This window comes from Manihot esculenta, chromosome 12 (genome assembly GCF_001659605.2).
Source record: "Manihot esculenta cultivar AM560-2 chromosome 12, M.esculenta_v8, whole genome shotgun sequence".
In the NCBI taxonomy this organism is placed as follows: domain Eukaryota; kingdom Viridiplantae; phylum Streptophyta; class Magnoliopsida; order Malpighiales; family Euphorbiaceae; genus Manihot; species Manihot esculenta.
In genome coordinates this window covers 29,764,801-29,784,812 of record NC_035172.2, presented here as the reverse complement: position 1 = coordinate 29,784,812, position 20,012 = coordinate 29,764,801, and the positions used below count along the sequence as shown (strand labels likewise).

The following is a 20,012-nucleotide window of genomic DNA, read 5'->3' as shown; positions in this document are numbered from 1 at the left end:
TCAAATAGGATAATGGTCTATAATTTGAATTATAGAATGGATGAAGTATTTAGTTTGAGGAGTTAAATTACAATTTTTTTGGGAAAAAAAAAAAATTCTCATTCCAATTTCAATGGAGAGTTGAATAATGCTCGTTCCAAGAAAATCTAAGGTGTCATCAAAAACCAGTAAATATTTAAGATGAGTTTTTATTAAATTTCTTCATTACTCTATCCTAATTCTGCTTCATGTCTCTCAAAAAATTGAATTGAAATAGAATTCTTCAAATTTAATCAATCCCCAGGATGACATCCATTTTCATTTTCATTCTCATTTTTGTTCCATTTCTAACGGGAGCCAAACATGCCCCAAAAGTTGTGGTTTGAAATTTCAGCAACTTATGCTCGAAGAGAAATGAGCTGCTCGGAAAATGGTACAACTTTTTTCCTGTCCTAAAAATGACAAGAATGAATGAAAGGTATGAATGAATTGAATGAACTTCCAATCTCCAAATTGCCCCAAATCTTTTCATTTTCTTCTGAAAAACTCATCTGTGCATCTCTCTCACACACTTGAGCTGCAATAAACTTCAGTCGCTTTCATAATCTTCTTCATCTCCAAAACTGAAAACTGAAGCATCAGCAGCAATTGCCCTAAAGTCACTCACCACTACAGAATCCAGGTCTCTAGTCTCAAAGCCTGAGGAAGGTTTCTCATTCTTGTCAGTAGTTGGCCCTGCTGAAGCATTAATAAGGGAAGGTTCTCGACTCCCGAGTGACATTTGCTCAGTTCCATGTGTTAAGCTCCTCATTTGCTCTGTTGTGATATTAGATGTGTGACTAGATTGAGTGGATCCAACTCCAGGGCTAGTAGCCTGCCTACTTTTCGAAGAATCGGTTTCTTCTCCCTCACTATCTGAGAATACGTCATCTTCATTTTCGGAGACTCTTTTGGAACTAGTTGCAGCTCCACCACTTGGTTTCAGACTATAATCTGTGCTTGTAGCATTATCAGATCCTCTAGTGGCAGAATCAGCTTTAGACCTTGTTGGCAAACTGGTACCATCATAATCTATCATCACAACATCAACTTGAAACCCTGGTGAAGGCAGTTTTCTCTGCCAATAATAATAATAAATAATAAATAAATAACAATCAGAGTGCCATCAAAAGGAAGTTGTGATAAATGGAGAAAAGATAGCATCATTTACCTTTTCAAACCCATCAAAGTCGGATGCGTTTAGTGTCTTTCTATTCTCTGTCATCGTTGTATTTAACCAACTGAAGCCCAAAAAGACAAGGAACAAGGAGAAAAAAGGCATCTTCAGTTTCAAGAAAATGAGTAAGCAGATAAGAAGAGTGGGAACCTTCTAGGTCTGCCTCAAATATACGAGAAATTTCTCCTTTTTTGCACTAATTAGCATAGTAATGGCTGATTCTTTTAGCATAACATCCTACGGGCAAAATTAATAATAGATTTTTCAAATGGGGAGTTAACAAACCAGTAGAACTCTCCTTGGCGATCATGAAAATGTATTTTGAAGTCCCCAACCAACTCTGTGAGGCCTGGTTCTCCTGGTAGAGCAAATATGACTATCGCTTTCTTTGGTGAACTAATCCAGAAATCTTCTGGCTGCAAAAGTGGATTAGGCATGCTTGGATCAGAAATTTGACATATGATTAGCGTGCAATAAGATATTAGTAAACAGAAGTAATTAATCATTTTGAACGTCACAAACAAATCAAGTAAAGATATACCATTAAATCCTTAGTTTTTGGATGCTTTCTTGTTGAGAACAGGACCCCTGTCAACAAAGCAAACATCTCTGTTTATGTATTTACAGATCAAATACGAATGTCCATGGCAAACTAAGCAACAAATGTATGTGTAAATGCATACTTTCCCAGCAGGAAACTTCATTTGAATTGAAGCTTAATGTAAGAAATAAAGATACCACTTGAATTTTATTTTTTTTTTTAATTTTTTTTTTTTAAAAAAAAAGAAGAAACAAAGATGTGGACAGAGTGATGCAGCCAATAAAAAACATCATGTATCTAACATACTATCACTAGCCTTACAGTTCAGCACCTCAATTCAATGTAATGCTTTATTTGTTCAAGTAATTAATAGTATTGCTTCCAACAAAATGAATCAGTGAGTCTATACATATGCTTACAAAGTCCATTTTAAACAAATAAAATGAATCAATGAGAACTTTTCAAGCGTGTAAATGCATATTCTTTCCAACAACTTTAATTTCAAACTAGTTGGGGTCGGCTATATGAATTTTTTTTGGCTATATGCCCAACATCCAAAAATATTCTGAATTTTCCTAGAAGATTTTCAAATGATAAAAGAACACAAAACCACCAATCTGTCATTGCATCCCAAGAAACTTCATTTTAAATGAAGCTTAACTCGATATAAAGATGCCACTTGATAACTTAAACATGCAGGCACAGTGACGCTGCCAGTAAAAAATTCTAGTACCTAATATGTCATCTTTAGCATTATTCAGTAACTCAATGTTTGTAGTGCTTATTCGTTACTGAGCAGGTTTAGGATTACAGAGGTCTGTAGATATGCTCATAAAGTCCATTTTAATGAAATAAATGAATTGACATGAATTTTCAAGCAATTATGCCTCTTGACCTTGAGACCAAACACAGGTGTGAAATGATGGTACCTTGGTAGTGTTGTAGCCCAAGGAATTTTTAGTTGTGAAGACTGAAACCGTCTATTGTTAATAAGATTTTCAAATAATCTATTGCCTTCATAGCTAAAATTTTTCAATGCAGAAGCAAACCCTATGCGCCAAACCTATCCAGCAGAGGTCCAAGCAAGTAAAAGAAAAACTTCCAGCCAGTCTATGGCTACAACTTGGAATCCATGCCGGAGAGACCATGACTTCAGGATTGGAAGGCTATCCATGATATTCAAATTCCACTCTGTATATTCTTCTACCCAGAAATCTGTTTTTCTGAAATTGTGAAACTTAAGGAAAGTTTCCAACCTATCATGTTCTAGAAAGAATATTGTCTTTACTCTTTAGCCTCCCTCTTCATTTCCTCCCGTGTCTTGGACTCTTGATCTTGCTTTTGCCTAGTGTAGCCCTCTGTTGTTTCAAATCTCCCACCATAAGCAGCATACTTCTTTAAATTGACAGCAACCAGATTTACAATACATGTCTTTTGCATGAAACATCTAATTGCCATCATGGTTTTAAATAAAGGCCATTATTAGTCTACCATGACACTCACTATCTAAAGGAAAAAGAAAAAATGCACCTCTAGCAGCTTTACGTAATTGTAACAGCCATTATTTACCGTTAAGTGATAGTAATTGTCCATTACCACACCTTTTTTCCACACAGGGCAGTAGCTTTTCCGTATGCTTTATTTCTGGATTTGAGAGTTTTAAACTGTTGCATCTCACTTTCTCTCTCAACTTTCGTTCTAAATGTTTTTCTATAAACCTTCACTTCTTATCTCTTGAGCTAAGATCATAAACTATCTTTCTAGCCTTACACATCCATATCTTGCAAAAGGTGCATTTTCATCTTTTTTCTTTTCTTTTCTTTTTTTTAACTTGTTGAAGAAAATTACTTATGATGCTAAGTCTTTTGTGACATTTATAGCATGAAACATTAGTTTGCCAACCTACCATCTATCGTTTCTATCTAATTTGGAACTATTTTCAAAATTAATTTTAGTAAAATACGTAAGTAATATAAACATAATATAAAAAAAAGAGGCTTCATTAACATTTGTTAAATATAATACTTTCTTTATTATCTGTGTTTTTTTCTTTAATTTTAACTTTAAAGCTAATGATGTCTAAGAATAATGGATTAATGTCTTTATTCAATCAACTTATATTTAATATTTGCTTATATATCTTAGTCTTACTTATATTTATAGATATATATTTATTTCATGAGCTAAGAGAATTTTGTCAAAAAAATTCTGCATAGCAATAGCCACTAGCCAGTATCATGACGTTACAGCTGTTATAGCATTAAATTTGTTTCCATTACCTGAAATCATGACCTGGTCTGATTCCATGACTGTCATGCAATTATCTGTCTACTTCCTTTTTTTTTAAAAAAAAGAAAAAAGGAGAAAGAAGAAGAAGAAGTGGATCCGGCCATCTGGGTTAACCTATATAGGTGATTGGACCATATTTCTTTTAGATGCAAAAACAAACCTTAGCGTGCTAGACTCCTCTAAGCAGCCCAATTCCTCCAAATTTATCCAAGGTAGAGGTAGAACCAAGTAACAGAAGAACTTCCATTCATCCCATGGTTGCAAATCGTAATCCAACCCATATCCAAGCTTTAATAACAAAAATCATAGAATTATCACATCAGAATTTGGAAGGCAATCAAGCTCAATGTGGTGATGACCTTTATTAGATTTATGGGCTGTGTCATGTGTAACTTTCTCAAGAGGGGATAATCTGTTGGAGTTACATTTTGGGGGCTTCCCCATCACGACTTCACATGGGCATTGGGCAGCCACATGACAGCCTGGAGTTAGAAGCAGACATAGATCTCTTTAAGTTTGGATTTGTAACAAGATAAAGAATAATTAGGCAATTTCTGTGTATCCTCTCTATTGAAATAATAGTGTTTATATACAGATTACAATATCTTATTAAAACAACTCATAAAAATTCTCTATCAATCAGTAGTATTAATTAAACCTATAATTATATAATCTCCTTTAATTATAAACAGATTATGTTCACACTCTAACACTAACACTCCCCCTCAAATTAGAGTATAGATATTTATCATGCACAACTTGCTACAAAGATATTTTATTCGAGATCCATTTAAAATTTTGCTGAATAGATCACTCAATTGTTCTCCTAGTTTCACATATCTGATGGAAATTAACTTTTCTTGAATCTTCTCATGGATGAAATGACAATAACTTCAATATGTTTAGTCTGTTCGTGGTATACTGAGTTGAAAGCAATGTGAAAAGCAGCCTGATGATCAGGCCAAAGTTTCGCAGGTGACGCAACATTCAAACCAACATCTTCCAACAAATGATTTATCCACAGAATCTCACAAGTAGATAAAGCTATGACCCTGTATTCTGACTCGGCACTGGATTTGGATACCACATTTTGCTTTTTACTTTTTCAAAATGCTAGGTTTTCTCCAACAAATACACAGTGGCCTGTAGTTGACCTTCTATCACTTTTAGATCCCGCCCAATCAGCATCTGAAAAACACTCCACTGCAGTATGTCCATGATAACTACTGTAGAGTATACCGAGTCCAAGAGTCCTTTTTAGATAATATAGAATTTGTTCTAGAGCGGCCCAATGTTTCACTATAGGTGTAAATATGAACTGGTTTACAACGCTTACTACAAAAACAATATCTGGACGAGTCATCACCGTAAGCTAGTTCAACTTTCCAACCAACATCCTGTACCTCTCTGAGTCATCATAAGTGTCGTCATCATCTTTTGTGAGACATATATTAGGAATCATTGGTGTGTTATAGGATTTAGCTCCCAACTTCTCAGTTTCTACATGTAAATAAAGGACATAATTCTTTTGAGACAGAAAAATTCTCTTTTTAATCTTCAAGACTTCAACTCCCAAGAAATATTTAAGCTGACCCAAGCCTTTAGTATGAAAACTCGCATGCAAGAAGGATTTCAAAGAAAGATTCATACACTATCATTCCCTGTAATGACAATGTCATCAACATACACAACAAGGAGGATAATACCAGTATTTGAATTTCTATAGAAGACTGAGTGGTCATACTTGCTTTTTTCAACCCAAATTCTTGAACAACTTCACTGAACTTACCAAACCATGTACGGGAACTTTGCTTCAATCCATACAAAGATTTCTTCAAATGACAGACTTTCCCATACTCTCCTTGAGTAAAAAATCTAGATGGTTGCTCCATATACACCTCCTTTTGGAGATCACCATGTAAAAATGCATTTTTGATATCTAACTAGTGTAAATGCCAATGATGAGAAGCAGTTAGGGAGATGAACAAGCAAACCAAAGTTATTTCAGCCACAGGAGAAAAAGTGTCAGAATAGTCAACATCATAGGTTTGGGCGTAGCCTTTAGGCGACAAGACGGGCCTTAAGCCTCGCCACAGAACCATCTGAATTAACTTTGACAGCAAAAACTCATTTACAGCATAGCCTCCTTGCAAAGGGGTAAATCAACTAGTTCCTAAGTATAATTTTCATCTAGAGTCTTAACTTCCTCAAGTATTGCATCACACCATCAAGAATGGACCAGGGCCTTCTTTAATATCTTAGATAAGGAAATGAAATCTATAGAGTCAATTAAAGAGGTAAAGGAAGGAGACAGGTGATCATAAGAAAGAAAGTTAATAACAAAGTAGGTAGACTTACATTATCATTTACCTTTACGAAAACTAATGAGAAGGTCAATGTCACTCGGTAATGGATTTGATGGTGAAGTAGATTCTAGCACAAAACATGTATCATCAGGTACTGGTCTTTGAGAATAAACTTGAATAACTTCCGGTTTATCAGAAGGCTGAGTATTAGAAGGAATGCCACCATCAAATTGTGATTCTATAGATAAGCCACTCATCGTCCTCCACCTCACTAATAGAGATTTGTGAGGCAGCAAAAAAAGGAATTTGCACAGAAAAGGCTACATCTGTTTAGACCAGATATTTATTGAGCTCTGAAAAGTAACACCGATACTCCTTCTGAAGGCGAGAATATCCCAAAAAAACATAGTACAAAAATTTAAAATTAAGTTTAATCACATGAGGTCTGACATCCCAAACATAACAAATGCTGCCAAAAAGTCGTGGTTTCAGAGAAAATAGTGGCTTCTTAGAAAAGAGGACATTAGAGGAAATATCACCATTTAGTACCGTAGAGCGCATGCGATTAATGAGGAAGTATACAGTAGAGACAGCATTAGCCTAGAATGGCTTAGAAACTTACATTTGAAACAGCAAAGCTCGAGCAGTCTCAAGGAAATGTCGATTCTTCTTTTCAGCTAACCCATTTTGAGCGGGTGTATCAACACATAACCATCAGTGAAGAATACCATTTGAGTCATGTAAGTCTGAAATCATGCTAACATATATTCTTTAGCATTGTCGCTTTGCAAAATTTGCACAAGAACATTAAATTGAGTCTTTATTTCAGGACAAAAAACAGAAAAATGAGAAAACACTTCCAAACGATACTTCATAAAATAAATCCAAGTTATTCTAGAAAAATCATCCACAAAAGTGACAAAATATCTGAATTTAGGCTTAGACCCAACCAGACATGAACCTCAAACATCCGAATGAATTAATTCAAAAGTAGACTCAGCTCGTTTATTGATTCTAGGACTTAAAGAGCTTCGATGATGTTTTGTAAGATGACACGACTCACACTCTAGTGAAGATACCTTATGAAATTGAGGGCATAGCTTCTTTAAAACTGATAAAGAAAGATGTCTCAACCGACAATGTATCTCAAACGGAGACACAACACTGGAACAAGCAACAGACTGAGGCACCCATGCATCCAAAATGTAGAGGCCACCATATATATGCCTTTTACTAATAATTTGCTTTGTCACAAGATTCTGAACGAGACAATGATAAGGAAAAAATGAGAACAATTTACGTCGTTGGTAAGTTTACTCACAGAGATTAAATTAAAAGCAAGATTAGGTAAACTTAGCACAAATTAGGGCTGTGCATCAGTTGATTCGGTTCTGAAATAAACCGAACCGAAAAAGCTGAAAACTGAATTTTAAAAATATTGAAAACCAAGCAAAACCGATTATTAAGATATAACTGAACTGAACCAAACCGATCAGCTCAATTTTCAACAAACCGAAATTAATAAAAATAAAATCAATACCTTAAACATTTTAATTCAAGGAACAAATGGAAGGGCAAATTCAATGCAAAACCAAAATTGAAACTTCAACCTTCAATCATTCATGCCAAGAAACAGATTCAATGCAATTACAAAAGCCATGAACCAAATTCATAGCAAATAATCAAATACCCAAATTAACAACAAAAAATAATGTTTAAATATCAATACCTAGTAACATGTCATCAAAATAATAATATCAATACTCAAATTAACATTAAATAATCAAACAAATCTCAAATGAAGGCAAAAAAAGTGAGATTTGTTGAAAGAGAAAGGGGTAAAAGTTTGAATCTATATGAACAAGCACCTTCAAATCTACACATGCAATGAAATCAACACAAGTAACAAGAACTTTTAGATCCAGATTTGCATTTTGCAACTTCATCTACGAGATGTCTTCCTCATTCGTCCGAGGAGTTGTCTTTTCCTTTATCGCGAGGGGCCTTCTCCTTCGTTGTGAGGAGTTGTTTTCTCCATTGTCTTTGTGCAGAGGAGCAGCTTTCATTGCAGGAGAGTGCAACCCTTCAACTTACCATGAGAGACATAGAAGAAGAAGAAGAAATTGAAAGGGTGAGGTGCGATTTTGTGAGGTGAAAAACTGAGGATGGAGTGAGGGAGAAGAGAGAGCGTGGCATGGGGAGGGGTAGGGTGGGGTAGGCGGCCGAAGATAAATGAAAAAGAGGATTAGAGTTTCATCTTATTTTATATATATATATGAGTGGTTTGATTCGGTTTTTTCCATTGATTTCAGTTAATTAACTGAACCGAATTGAAAACTAAAATATTTTAAAATTAATAACTGAACTAAACCGAATAGACCAAATAATCGAATCGAATAAAAATTTCAGTTTGGTTCGATTTTTCGGTTAAAACTGAAAAGTGCACACCCCTAGCACAAATGATAGGGTAATAGAAGAAGGGAGTTTAACAGTCCTAGAACCCTCAACATTATAGATTGACACATCAGCTATGGTAACAGGAGAAGGTGCTGTATGAGATTGAAAACTGGTAAAATATGGGGATTACTTATCATGTGATCCGTGACACCAGAATCAATGACCCATTTCTGTAAAGAGGAAATAAGGCAAGTTTTATTTGTCTCAGTTATAGTAGCTACTGGAGTAGACCCTTTCAACCAATTTTTTTTTTTAAAACTCTGGTAGGCGTTGGGATGATTTCAGTAATATGGATCTTACTATCAAAAGCCATTTCAACCAAAACTTAGCACAGAACACCAATTTACTTCACACAATGCTTCAAGACACAAAATCAAGCCTTAAAACACAACACCCAACCTCAAAAAGCTTAAACACAAATAAGAAATGGAGAATCTAGAACCTGCTTAGTCACAAAAAAAGAGAAACCCAACTACAGCAGTGTTCGATGACAGATGCACTGCTAGAGACTAGACTGAAACCACGAGGCGATCTCGTAACAGGAACCAGAGGCTCGCCGGAAGCGCCACGCTCCGGCACGTAACAGATTAAACCAACCTTCAAACAGCGCGTGAGATCCACTTGCTGACAGGATGACCACTGAACTTCAGGGAATGATCGGAAACACGCTTGCGCATTTTGGAAAGCCAAAGGAGAGATCAAACGGGCACTAGATTCCGATGACCCAACCAAACAGTTTGTCTTTACCAAGAAACTAAACGAAAAAAAACAGAGGACCTTTAAACCTAAATGCTCGGATACCATGTAATAAGATAAGGAACAATTGGGCAATTTCTCAGTATCTTCTCTGTTGAAATAACTATATTTATTTATAGATTACTAGATCTTATTAAGGCAACTCCTAAGAATCCTCTATCGATCAATAGTATCAATTGACCTATGACTATGTAATTTCCTTTGATTATGTACAGATTATGTCTCTAACATGATTAATAGTTGTGCTAAAATAATTATTAGCAGTGGGATCATCTAATAGCCTGTCCTTGTTATTACTTTGTTTTCTAATTTTTCCATTCCTGGTGAAACTTTCTGACTTTAGTTTAAATACCTATGCAACAAATGTAAAAGGGGTGTATTTTGAATGAAATAAACCTTGTTAACTTTGGTGGATATCCATATGCTAGTAAGCTTATTCACAACTCTTTATACCTAGGGTGATGATTTCTGCATCCCCAAAGCATAGAGTGCCTCTTGGTTCTTGTATCTTTGAGGTGTTGCAATCTATATCCTAGTGGTAAGCCTACTTGCAGTGTCTGCGTGCATTCAACTATGGCCACTTAGCATTTCAATAATATACTCCTATAGCATTTATTTCTTGTCAAATTCTAGAACTCATCAATTGAAACGATAATAGCCCAATAATTTCCTATCATCATTATTATTTTAAAATGGAGTTCATATAATCAATATTTGTTTTAAAATGGAGTTGAGACCATACATCAATCTTTGGCACTCAGTTGATACACAATATCTACCAACTAGAACACTGTGCATTGCTCTTAAGACTAGTCAGTTACTTGATGCAGTCCAAGATAACTCAATTTAGGAAATATTTTGATTTAAGTTTTCATTGTAAAATTAAGCATTTTAGGTTTCTATTAATTAGAAAGTTTATATTATTTAGAATTTCATTATTATTTAAGAAATGGTATTTTATTTTATTTAGAAAGTTTAATTGGTTCTGGATTCCTAGTCAAAAATAGCTTATTTAGGATTCTGAGTCCTAGTACTTGTATGATGAATAATTCTACTATAAATACATTAGTTTTCGAGGTATTTTAGTAGACATTTCCTATGGTTCAAAATGATCGAGTTAAAATAGAGAATTCGTTTTAGCTTTCCTCTTGAACGTTTGTCTCTCTACCTTTGAGAATTTGTTTCTCATCCCTCTTTCTACCTTTATTTTATTGGTTCTACATCACTGCTTCATTCTATAATCAATTCAAAAAAGAAAATGGTTTCAGGTAAATTAAGGGACAGTATAAATAATTGGGCAAAAGAAAATGCTGTCAAATGGGGTTTTATATCATATAAATTTTCTACAAATTTTTAACAAGGCAACTTAAAATACACATGATTTCATGGAAAGATGAATATGAATATGTTGAGGGGAAATATTACCACTATGATTTGATATGGTAATAGAGGGCCTTATCCAATAAGGGCATTTGTGAAGCCGAAATCCCCTAAGCATGCACCTGCATGGCTATAGCTTTTCAGTAAGTCGGTGAAGACAACTATATCAAGTTTGAGTATTACCAAATTTATACCTTCGTCCAGGTTGATTTTCTCCATTGAAGTATGTTAATGTACGTTCAAAGTATTTGACATACCTCTGCAGAAAGCAGACAATAATTACTTTTTGGTAAATGCAAAGGATAACCCCTTAAAATATAACACAATAACCTCCTAAGAAATAAGCATTCCACAAATGACATTGACTAACAATCTGACTTGGGAGAACTAGAGCCTTCCCATCCAGACATCTTTTCCTGTTGAAGTAATCGATAGCTTCATCGGCCGTTGGGAAGAACTGAAGACAAAAGACATAATCAAAGGATATACGATCAAGAAAAAGTTTCTAAATAACCCATATAAAAAATAAGTTCAACAAAACCACCCCCTATCTCTTTATAAATGCTGCTAAAGTCTCACCTTCAGGAACAAAAGTAGACTACTTATCATTATGCCAGTTCTGCCCATACCAGCTTTACAGTGTACTACCACCACATTTTCTATGTCCTCTTTCAACCATGAATATGCACTTTTACAAAATAATGCTATCAGCTGAAGAGGTGGACAGTTATGGTCATCAAATGGGAAGCACGCTACCTGCATGGGAAAAGAAAAGGAAGACATGCTTAGAAGCTGAAAAATCAAATATTTGACCAAAAATCAGCAACCATACAACATAACACCAAAAATCATTATTGGGATCAACTCATATACTAGTGCAATGATTCTCATCAAACCATAGATATGCAAGCCATGCTTATTGGATCAGATATGGAAATTTCTAAATTTTTTCATATACAGTGCAAAAAGAACTGATTAAGCACTGATTTTTTTCCTAAGCTTGACCTTGACATCAAATACAATCAGAACAGTTTAAGGAAATGAAGATGAAGACAACACCTTCCCCTCGAATCTTGAAGCATCATATAATCTCTCCGAACAAAGATTGTACACTTTGTATTTTCCCTGCACAAAAAGCACCACAAGACCATTAACATAAGGTTTTCAATAAAAAGAGCATATATCAAGGATAGGCTCAAATAAATGCAAATTCTGATCATTTAATAAATAAACTAGTGACCAACAGGCACTTATAAGCAAAATCCATAAAGATACAAATTCAATGTTATATGATGGGCAGCATTCCCAGTTAGAATTTATTAACCGTAACAAAAAGTGAAATGTGATGAACTAAACTGTTACAGTTTTCAAGCCACTAATGATGAATTTAATAGGACTACCTCATAAACAGAAAATATATTTCAGTGACTAACTTATTTCATTAAAAATTAAAGAGATTGAAGTTGAACTATAGTCTTTGTCATACCTCAGTAACTGAAAGTATATTGATTGCTGTGTAGACCAAGTGATCTTTTATAAACACATACTATTCAAGATCAGAAACATTACAATGCTGAAATCATTATTGTGAAACTTATAGAAAGATGAATGCAAAGCGTTTTAGTCCCTAGTTCATATTCAAAATTATCAAAGAGCTCTAACAAAATACTTCAGATCAGTCAGTCTAACCATAAAAGTTATTTTACCCTTCTTTTGAATCACAAGCTTCTTAGCCTAGAATAGATTTAGAAAAGACCCATTCTGGTGTTTAAAATAAGTCGTGCCTAAGCAAGTAAAGTCATATCATGCGCTAAGCATTCTTATTATGGTTCCTTAATATTGACTAACATAGAAGGTTCCTAATTAGGAGGATTCAAATCTTTGGGATCCTAATTAGGTTTAGATTTAAGGGATTTTATTCTTTTTGTAACTTGATTCTTTGTGTATAAATACTCAAATATTGCAAAGATCAATCAAGGAATAGAATTAAAAAATTCTTCCAAAAATTCTTCATGGTATTAGAGTTTTGTGGCTATTTTTGGGTTTAATTTCAGATTCCAAAATCTGAAATTTCTTCAAAAATCCTAGTCACCTACTGCTCTTTGGGGTTTTCCCATCTAGGCCCACCTTTTCCTCCCACTGCCAGCGTTAGAGGAGTCACAGTGACGTCACCAGCCATTCCACAAGTTCTGGTGACCAGAATTCAGCGCATAGGCACACACGCGCCTCATCACTCTCGATGCGTCAGTCCCACGCGCCTCATCACTCTCGGCGCGTCAGTCCCACGCGCCTCCTTTTGCCAGTGCATGGTGCATTATCCAACGGAGGTCATTGGTCCGGTCACTGTCGTTGGTTTTTCTAGCATGTACCCGCCGGCGCGTAGGTTCTTCTCCAGTGAACAGTACCTGTTTTGAAAAAAAAGGTAGGTTTTTCCTTCTCCTTGAAATGGAAGACAAGAAAGTAACTAATGTGGAAAATGTAAGAGCCTCTGCTAATGCTTTTGTTTCATCTATTGATTTTGCTCCATAGATTATTGATTTTGGTGCAAATAGATATATGACGGGCTCTTTTAAAGACTTCCTGAATTTTCTTCCATGTCTATAAAATGATATTGTAAGAATAGCCGATGGTTCCTTCATTCCTATCTCTAGAATCGGTTCTATTGTTTGTACTCCAAATATCAAGCTATACTATGTTCTTTATTTCCCTGTTAATCTTTTATCTATTAGTACTCTCACCAAAACACTTAACTGTAAAATTGAATTTTTTCCTAACAATTGTGTTATTTATGACCTTCAAACTGGAAAGAGAATTGACAATGGTAGACTGCACAATAGTTATATATATTGGAAGGAAATCTGAGTTTGCATTCACCTCAAGCTCTTTTTGAAAGAAATCAAGATGTCAATCAGAAAATCATACAACGGCATCGACAGTTAGGATACCCATCCTTCTTTATTTTAGAGAAACTTTATCTTGATTTAGTTTTCAAGGCTCAATGTGGTTTTTTAGTTTGTGATACTTGTGAGTATGCTAAACACACAATAACCTCTTATCCCTCCAGTAACAATAGGAGTACGATCCCTTTTGTGACTATTCATTCTGATGTTTGGGGACCTACTCAAACGGTCTCACTATCTAGTAATAGTTGGTTTGTTAATTTTATTAATTGTTGTACTCGCATGACTTGGGTTTATTTGATAAATGCAAAGAGTGATGTGGTTTCTTGCCTTCAATCTTTTCACAAGATGATTTGTACTCAATTTGATACTAAGATAAAAGTTTTGAGAACTGATAATAGTATAGAGTACATGGATATTGCATTAAACTAGTGCCAAAAATGGTGTTGCTGAAAGAAAAACTAAGCATCTATTGAAAGTAGCCCGATCTCTCCTTTTCACCATAAATCTTCCAAAAACCTATTGGTGAGATGCAGTTGTAGCCGTAACTTATCTCATTAATAGAATGCCTCTCAAAACTCCTAACCTTTAAAAGCCCTTTAGAGGTACTATAAGAGAAAAATGCTTATATTGTTCTATTAAAGGTATTTGGATACACATGTTTTGTTCATACTAGGTCAGGTGGAAAACTTGATCCAAGAGCTCTTAAATGTGTGTTTGTTGGGTACTCTCCCACACAGAAGGGTGACAAGTGTTACCACCCTCTATCTATAAAATACTTTATCAGTATGGATGTTACATTTATAGAGACTGAACCTTACTTCAGTACTATCCCATTACCTCTTCAGGAGGAGGACTAAGAAAGAAGAGATGATTCCTAGTCCTATAACTCTAGAATGTTTTACTCTAGAGGAGACTACTATATAGGGGGAGACTATTGGTGATCAGGAGACTATTACACAGAGAGACACTATTGATGACCAAATTGGATGTTTGGATAAACCAGATTTAAGGAGATACTCAAGAAGAGACAATAGAAGCAGAAAAAGTCATTATGTAGCTTACTTAGTATCATGAATCTTCCTCTTCTCTATCTGATAAGTCATTCCTAAATCTTGAGCCATTGATAATCTAAATAAATCAATTGCTCAAAGAAAAGGAGTTAGATCTTGCACAAAGTACTCTATTTTTAACTCTCTGGTATGATTCTTTGTCTCCATCCTATAAAGCCTTTGTCTTGTCTATTCCATAGGATTGGAAGGAAGTTCTCAAAGATTCTAATTAGAAGGGAGCAATGATTGAAGAAATGAAAGTCTTAGCTAAAAATGAGACCTGTGAATTGATGTCTATTCCACATGGAAAAAAAACCAGTTGGCTGCAAATGGGTGTTCATTGTGAAACACAAAACAGATGGATCAATTGAAAGATTTAAGGCTAGACTAGTGGTCAAGGCATACACTCAAACCCATGGAGTGGATTACTAAGAGACATTTGTCCCTGTTGCCAAAATGAACTCAATCGGAGTATTGCTATCTTACACTATCAACCTTGACTAGGATCTACAGCAATTTGATGTGAAAAATATATTCCTGCGCAGAGACTTGGAGGAGAAAGTGTATATGGAAATCCCTTCTGAATTTGCTGATGAAAAAATACAAGAAAAGGTATGCAGCCTAAAGAAGGCTTTGTATGTGTTGAAGCAGTCACCCAAAGCTTGGTTTGATCGATTCAGCAGAACTATGATTTTCTTTGGTTATCAACAGAGCAATGCTAACTATATCCTATTTATCAGACACCACGAGGGTAAAATTATTCTTCTTATAGTCTATGTTGATGATATAGTAATGACAAGGGATGACACTAAAGAGATAACTCGGCTGAAAAAGCTTTTGACTCAGGAGTTCAAAATTAAAGATTTAGAAAAACTGCAATATTTTCTGGAAATTGAGGTTGCAAGGTTAAAAAAGGAAATCTTTATTTCTCAAAGAAAATACATTCTTGATCTTTTGGAAGAAACTTGTATGTTAGGTTGCAAACCAGCAGAAACTCCCATCAAGAGCAATCACAATCTACAAGCAGGAATTGGTGAATCAGTGGATATTGGTATATATTAGAGGTTGGTAGGCAGGCTGATTTTTCTTTTGCATACTCGACCACACATAGCATATGCAGTAAGCTTAGTCAGTCAATTTATGCATGATCCTCGTGAATCTTATAAGCAAGCTGTTTTTAACATTTTGCGATACTTAAAATCTGCTCCTGGAAAAAGGTCTCTTATTCTCTAAACACAGCCATCTTCGCATACATGTATTCACAAATGCAAATTGGGCTGAATTTTTTTATGATAGAAGGTCGACTAGTGGTTACTGTACACTTGGAGGAAATCTTATCACTTGGAGAAGCAAAAAGTAAAGTGTTGTTGCTCGATCAAGTGCCGAGACGGAATATAGAGCAATGGTACAAGGTGTTTGTGAACTCCTATGGTTGCAGAGATTGTTGGAGGAATTAAAACTATTGGAGAGGGACAAACTCCTCTTGTACTGTATACTTGTGGGAGGAAACCTTATCACTTAGAGAAGCAAAAAGTAAACTGTTGTTGCTCGATCAAGTGCCGAGACGGAATATAGAGCAATAGCACAAGGTGTTTGTGAACTCCTATGGTTGCAGAGATTGTTGGAGAAATTGAAACTATTGAAGAGGGACAAACTCCTCTTCTACTGTGACAACAAAGCTGCCATCAATATAGCTCACAATCCAGTTTAACACGACCGAATGAAGCATATAGAGATTGATCGACACTTCATTAAAGAGAAGTTAATAAATGATGTCTTGAGGTTAGATAATCTAACTTCCGATGAATAGTTAGCTGATGTATTTACCAAAAGACTCAGCAACAAGATCTATCGCACCTTGGTTTGCAAGTTAGGTATGTGTGATATCTATACACCAACTCGAGAGGCATATTGACCAACATAAAAGGTTCCTAATTAGGCTTGATTTAAGAGATTTTATTTTTATTATAAATATTCCTAATTTATGTTGATTCTTTGTGTATAAATACTTGAACCTTGTAAAGTTTAATTCAATTGAAATAGAATTGAAAAATTCTTCACTTAACTTAGTGGAGAGTTAGGATTTATATGCATTTCTTTCTTTTTTTCTGGTAAAAATTTAATCACTAGCTCACTGCACAAAATTTCCAAGGCCATTCTTGAGTTATTAGCATTATTCCCAAATGATGCCATATTATTCTACATTATTTTGTTCTTCTATATACGGTTTATCCCTTTTCCAGCAAACATACACACGAGAATATCTACTCTCAAGCTATTTCAAATAATTTCTGAGAGATTTCATCATCACTAACTTCGAAATCCTTTTAAGATCCATTCAAAGTTCAAGTTCCTGCATTTACTCCTACACTAATTAAAGTATAGACTATAAAATCTTTATAGAAGTTAGAGAAATTTTCCTTTCTTTTCTTCTCCCATGAAGAGTTACCACATTCTTTTCAGCTGCTATAACTGATTCATTTTCTAGCCTGTACATTCAACATAGATTTTCATTAATACATAAATACACATTAACAGATATTACCTTATGATTAGTCTCAAAGAAATTGATCACTTCTTCCATGTGATTTCGATAGAACCCCTGCATCAGTTTTTGAGTTGAAACATTGTTTAGGACATGAATTGAATTTCCACAATTGTGCACTAGAAACTATTGTTTACCTCAAAGAACCCAAAAAGCCCAGAGCTTAAATCACCAGCAGGGAAACCCATAGCAATTATATTTTCAGTGATATAAGCCATGTCCAAATCAAACCCTCCCTCCTATAAAATCAACAACTTATTTCAGAAAAATTGCATGCTAAAATAAAAACTTAAAAGAGTGGAGCCTAATGTGAGAGTTTAACTGTGATCCAGTTAAACAATATATGAGTTAGCCAATAACCATGGTAAAACAAAAGAAAAAAATCCCAACAATAGGAACATGAGTAAGCTACCTGATATCTACGTTTATTTTGAGATACAGCTTGACGTGCCTTGGCCTGCATAGCCTTCACAGCACTTCGAGATGAATCAACCAGGCCTTTAGTGAAAGATTCAAGAACACCAGCTTGTTCAGATGCCGGGCTACCTTGAGACCTCTCATTCGCTCCTGGAGTCATGGAAGGAAAATTCAATCCTAGGCCACTAGTGAGACGAGCAAATTTAGAAATCCCAAAAGCTCCAGTCTGGGAATCTGTTGTAGGTGCTGTTGGCTGTGGCAGTTTCAAACTGCTAGCTTGGGATTGTATGCCTGAAGCAGGTGATTCACTATCTTTACCATCATGCCTAGTGGCAGTATTTGCAGAAGGATCGCCATTGGAAGTTTTGGCTGGGGAATCAGTATTAGAATCTTTGGCGGGGGAATCATTATTAGAAACTTTGCAATGAGGTCCAGCAGATTCAGAATCCATCCTTTAATCAGCTATAAGGCCTACCGTCTATGCACCGATCCCAGCAAGAAAGCCAAGTTACAGAGCCTGTAAAGTGTCAAACTACAAAAATCTTACAGCAGCCAGGTAAAAGAAAATTCTAACAAACAAAAAAAGAAGAAAGACACAAAACCTTAGACATTCCAATTGAAACTCAATTGTGGGACAAGAAAAATATATACACCAGCACCAATAAGCAAAAGTGGCAGATCGAAAGGCAAATCATTAATTCTAGCTAGACTAAACTATTGATACAGCACAATGAATCATTCGACAAAATACAAGTAATAGCAAATGCTTTCAGACCTCTCTGGTACTAAAACTAAATAGGTAATGCACCCACAAATATTGGCTATTCACTGAAGTTGTGAGCTTTGAGTAATCAAGCAACTGGGTTTTTAATGGATTAGCACAAAATGCCAAATGCGAGAAATAACGGAAGAAGAGGGTTCAAGCCAAGAAATGGAAATGCAATACATAGCATAGCATTTAAAAGCAAAATGTGAAAAGAATCAATAGCCTGGCCATGCTTTTTGGAGTGATGGATTCATTTGGCAAAGAAGTAAGAATCAAACAACAAAAGAAAAACTGAGATCTGATGCCAAATCTAGACAAAGAAAAATCATAAATCGCATTTGCAAAAATCTAAAAAGAAATGAGAAGAAAATTGCAGCGTTGGATCATTTACCAGATATGAATCTTGAATTAAGGCTATTCCTGTGTTCAAAAGATTGGGAACCCGGGAAAATTAAAATGCAATGATAAAGTAGGTTCTGAGAAATGTTGCGCTAATCATGAACTCTGGTCATGTCACCCGCTCTTCTCGGTCAGAGCTCAAAATGAAATAATCTGGAGAAGTTGGTTAAACAAAAAAAAAACCGTGCAATTGTAGAATCTATGGGCCAGAGCTCAAAAGCCCTCGGTGTAATGGGCCGAATTTGGGCCAACTACCAGATAGAAGTTCTAGCTATAAAAAAAATTTGTTTTAGTATTGATTATGCTATTTATTTTGTTCAAACCTAATTTAGTGTTTTTTTTTAAAAAAATATTTTCCATTTTTCTAAGAAAAAAATTATTAAAACTAAAAGAATAATAAGTGATCACTAGTAAAAAAAATTAATTATCAAAATGCGTAAAATACATATATAAATATTGTTTATAATATCAATTGCTTCTAATTTACTGTTATTAAATATAATTTATGAAATTAAAACATTTAGACTAAAATGAAAATAAGTGAAAAGTTTTGAATCTTTTATCATTATTGAGTTTCTTTCTTTTAATTACATGTTGTATAACCACATTATAATAAATAATTTATTTTATTTTTTTCTAAAATAAAATTTTTATTAGGAAGCCGCATAAACTAACTAAATACAAATAAATTCTTATAAAAGAGATTATATTTTAGGAAGTATCTATCGAGAATCTCACACCCATCTATGTTTTATATCACTGTGTTTATTTTAAACCATCTCAGCGAATTTCAATTAAACTCTTAAATTCTATCAAAAAGAATTTTTTATCAAACGATCACGACGTGATCATATAAAGAGTAAATTAGATTTAATTTTTAAATTTTTACATAATTAATAAGTAGATTCCTCTATTTTAGAATTGAACACTTAATTTTTTATAATTATTTTTCATTCATAATTTTATTAGGTAACAAGTCAAAAAGAGAATAAATATTTGAAATACCTAA

General features: G+C 34.6%; 1 protein-coding gene across 2 annotated transcripts; it reads right to left on the bottom strand.

The window, feature by feature from the left end:
• Nucleotides 1-231: 231 nt before the first annotated feature.
• LOC110627342 (phosphatidylinositol 3,4,5-trisphosphate 3-phosphatase and protein-tyrosine-phosphatase PTEN2A) lies at nucleotides 232-19,147 on the bottom strand. 2 transcript variants are annotated; one of them, XM_021773615.2, is made up of 13 exons: nucleotides 18,996-19,147; nucleotides 17,834-18,370; nucleotides 17,559-17,660; nucleotides 17,422-17,478; nucleotides 11,984-12,049; nucleotides 11,504-11,680; nucleotides 11,295-11,381; nucleotides 11,119-11,183; nucleotides 10,970-11,046; nucleotides 1,737-1,783; nucleotides 1,481-1,611; nucleotides 1,190-1,259; nucleotides 232-1,096 (listed from the first exon to the last, which is right to left on the bottom strand). In XM_021773615.2, exons 2-13 carry the CDS (start codon nucleotides 18,287-18,289, stop codon nucleotides 569-571), a joined length of 1,863 nt encoding a protein of 620 aa, XP_021629307.1. In that variant the 5' UTR covers nucleotides 18,290-18,370; nucleotides 18,996-19,147; the 3' UTR covers nucleotides 232-568. The 2 variants fall into 2 exon arrangements, with proteins under 2 accessions (XP_021629307.1, XP_021629306.1); XM_021773614.2 differs by having other exon boundaries at nucleotides 17,834-18,355.
• Nucleotides 19,148-20,012: the final 865 nt, after the last annotated feature.

Coding starts and splice junctions, on each gene's coding strand:
- LOC110627342 (XM_021773615.2), bottom strand. CDS start 18,289: ATGGATTCTGAATCTGCTGGACCTCATTGCAAAGTTTCTAATAATGAT. Junction 1,784..10,969: donor TACCATATCAAATCATAGTG/GTAATATTTCCC, acceptor CTTTGTTGACAG/GGGTCCTGTTCTCAACAAGA. Junction 1,612..1,736: donor CAAAAACTAAGGATTTAATG/GTATATCTTTAC, acceptor CCACTTTTGCAG/CCAGAAGATTTCTGGATTAG.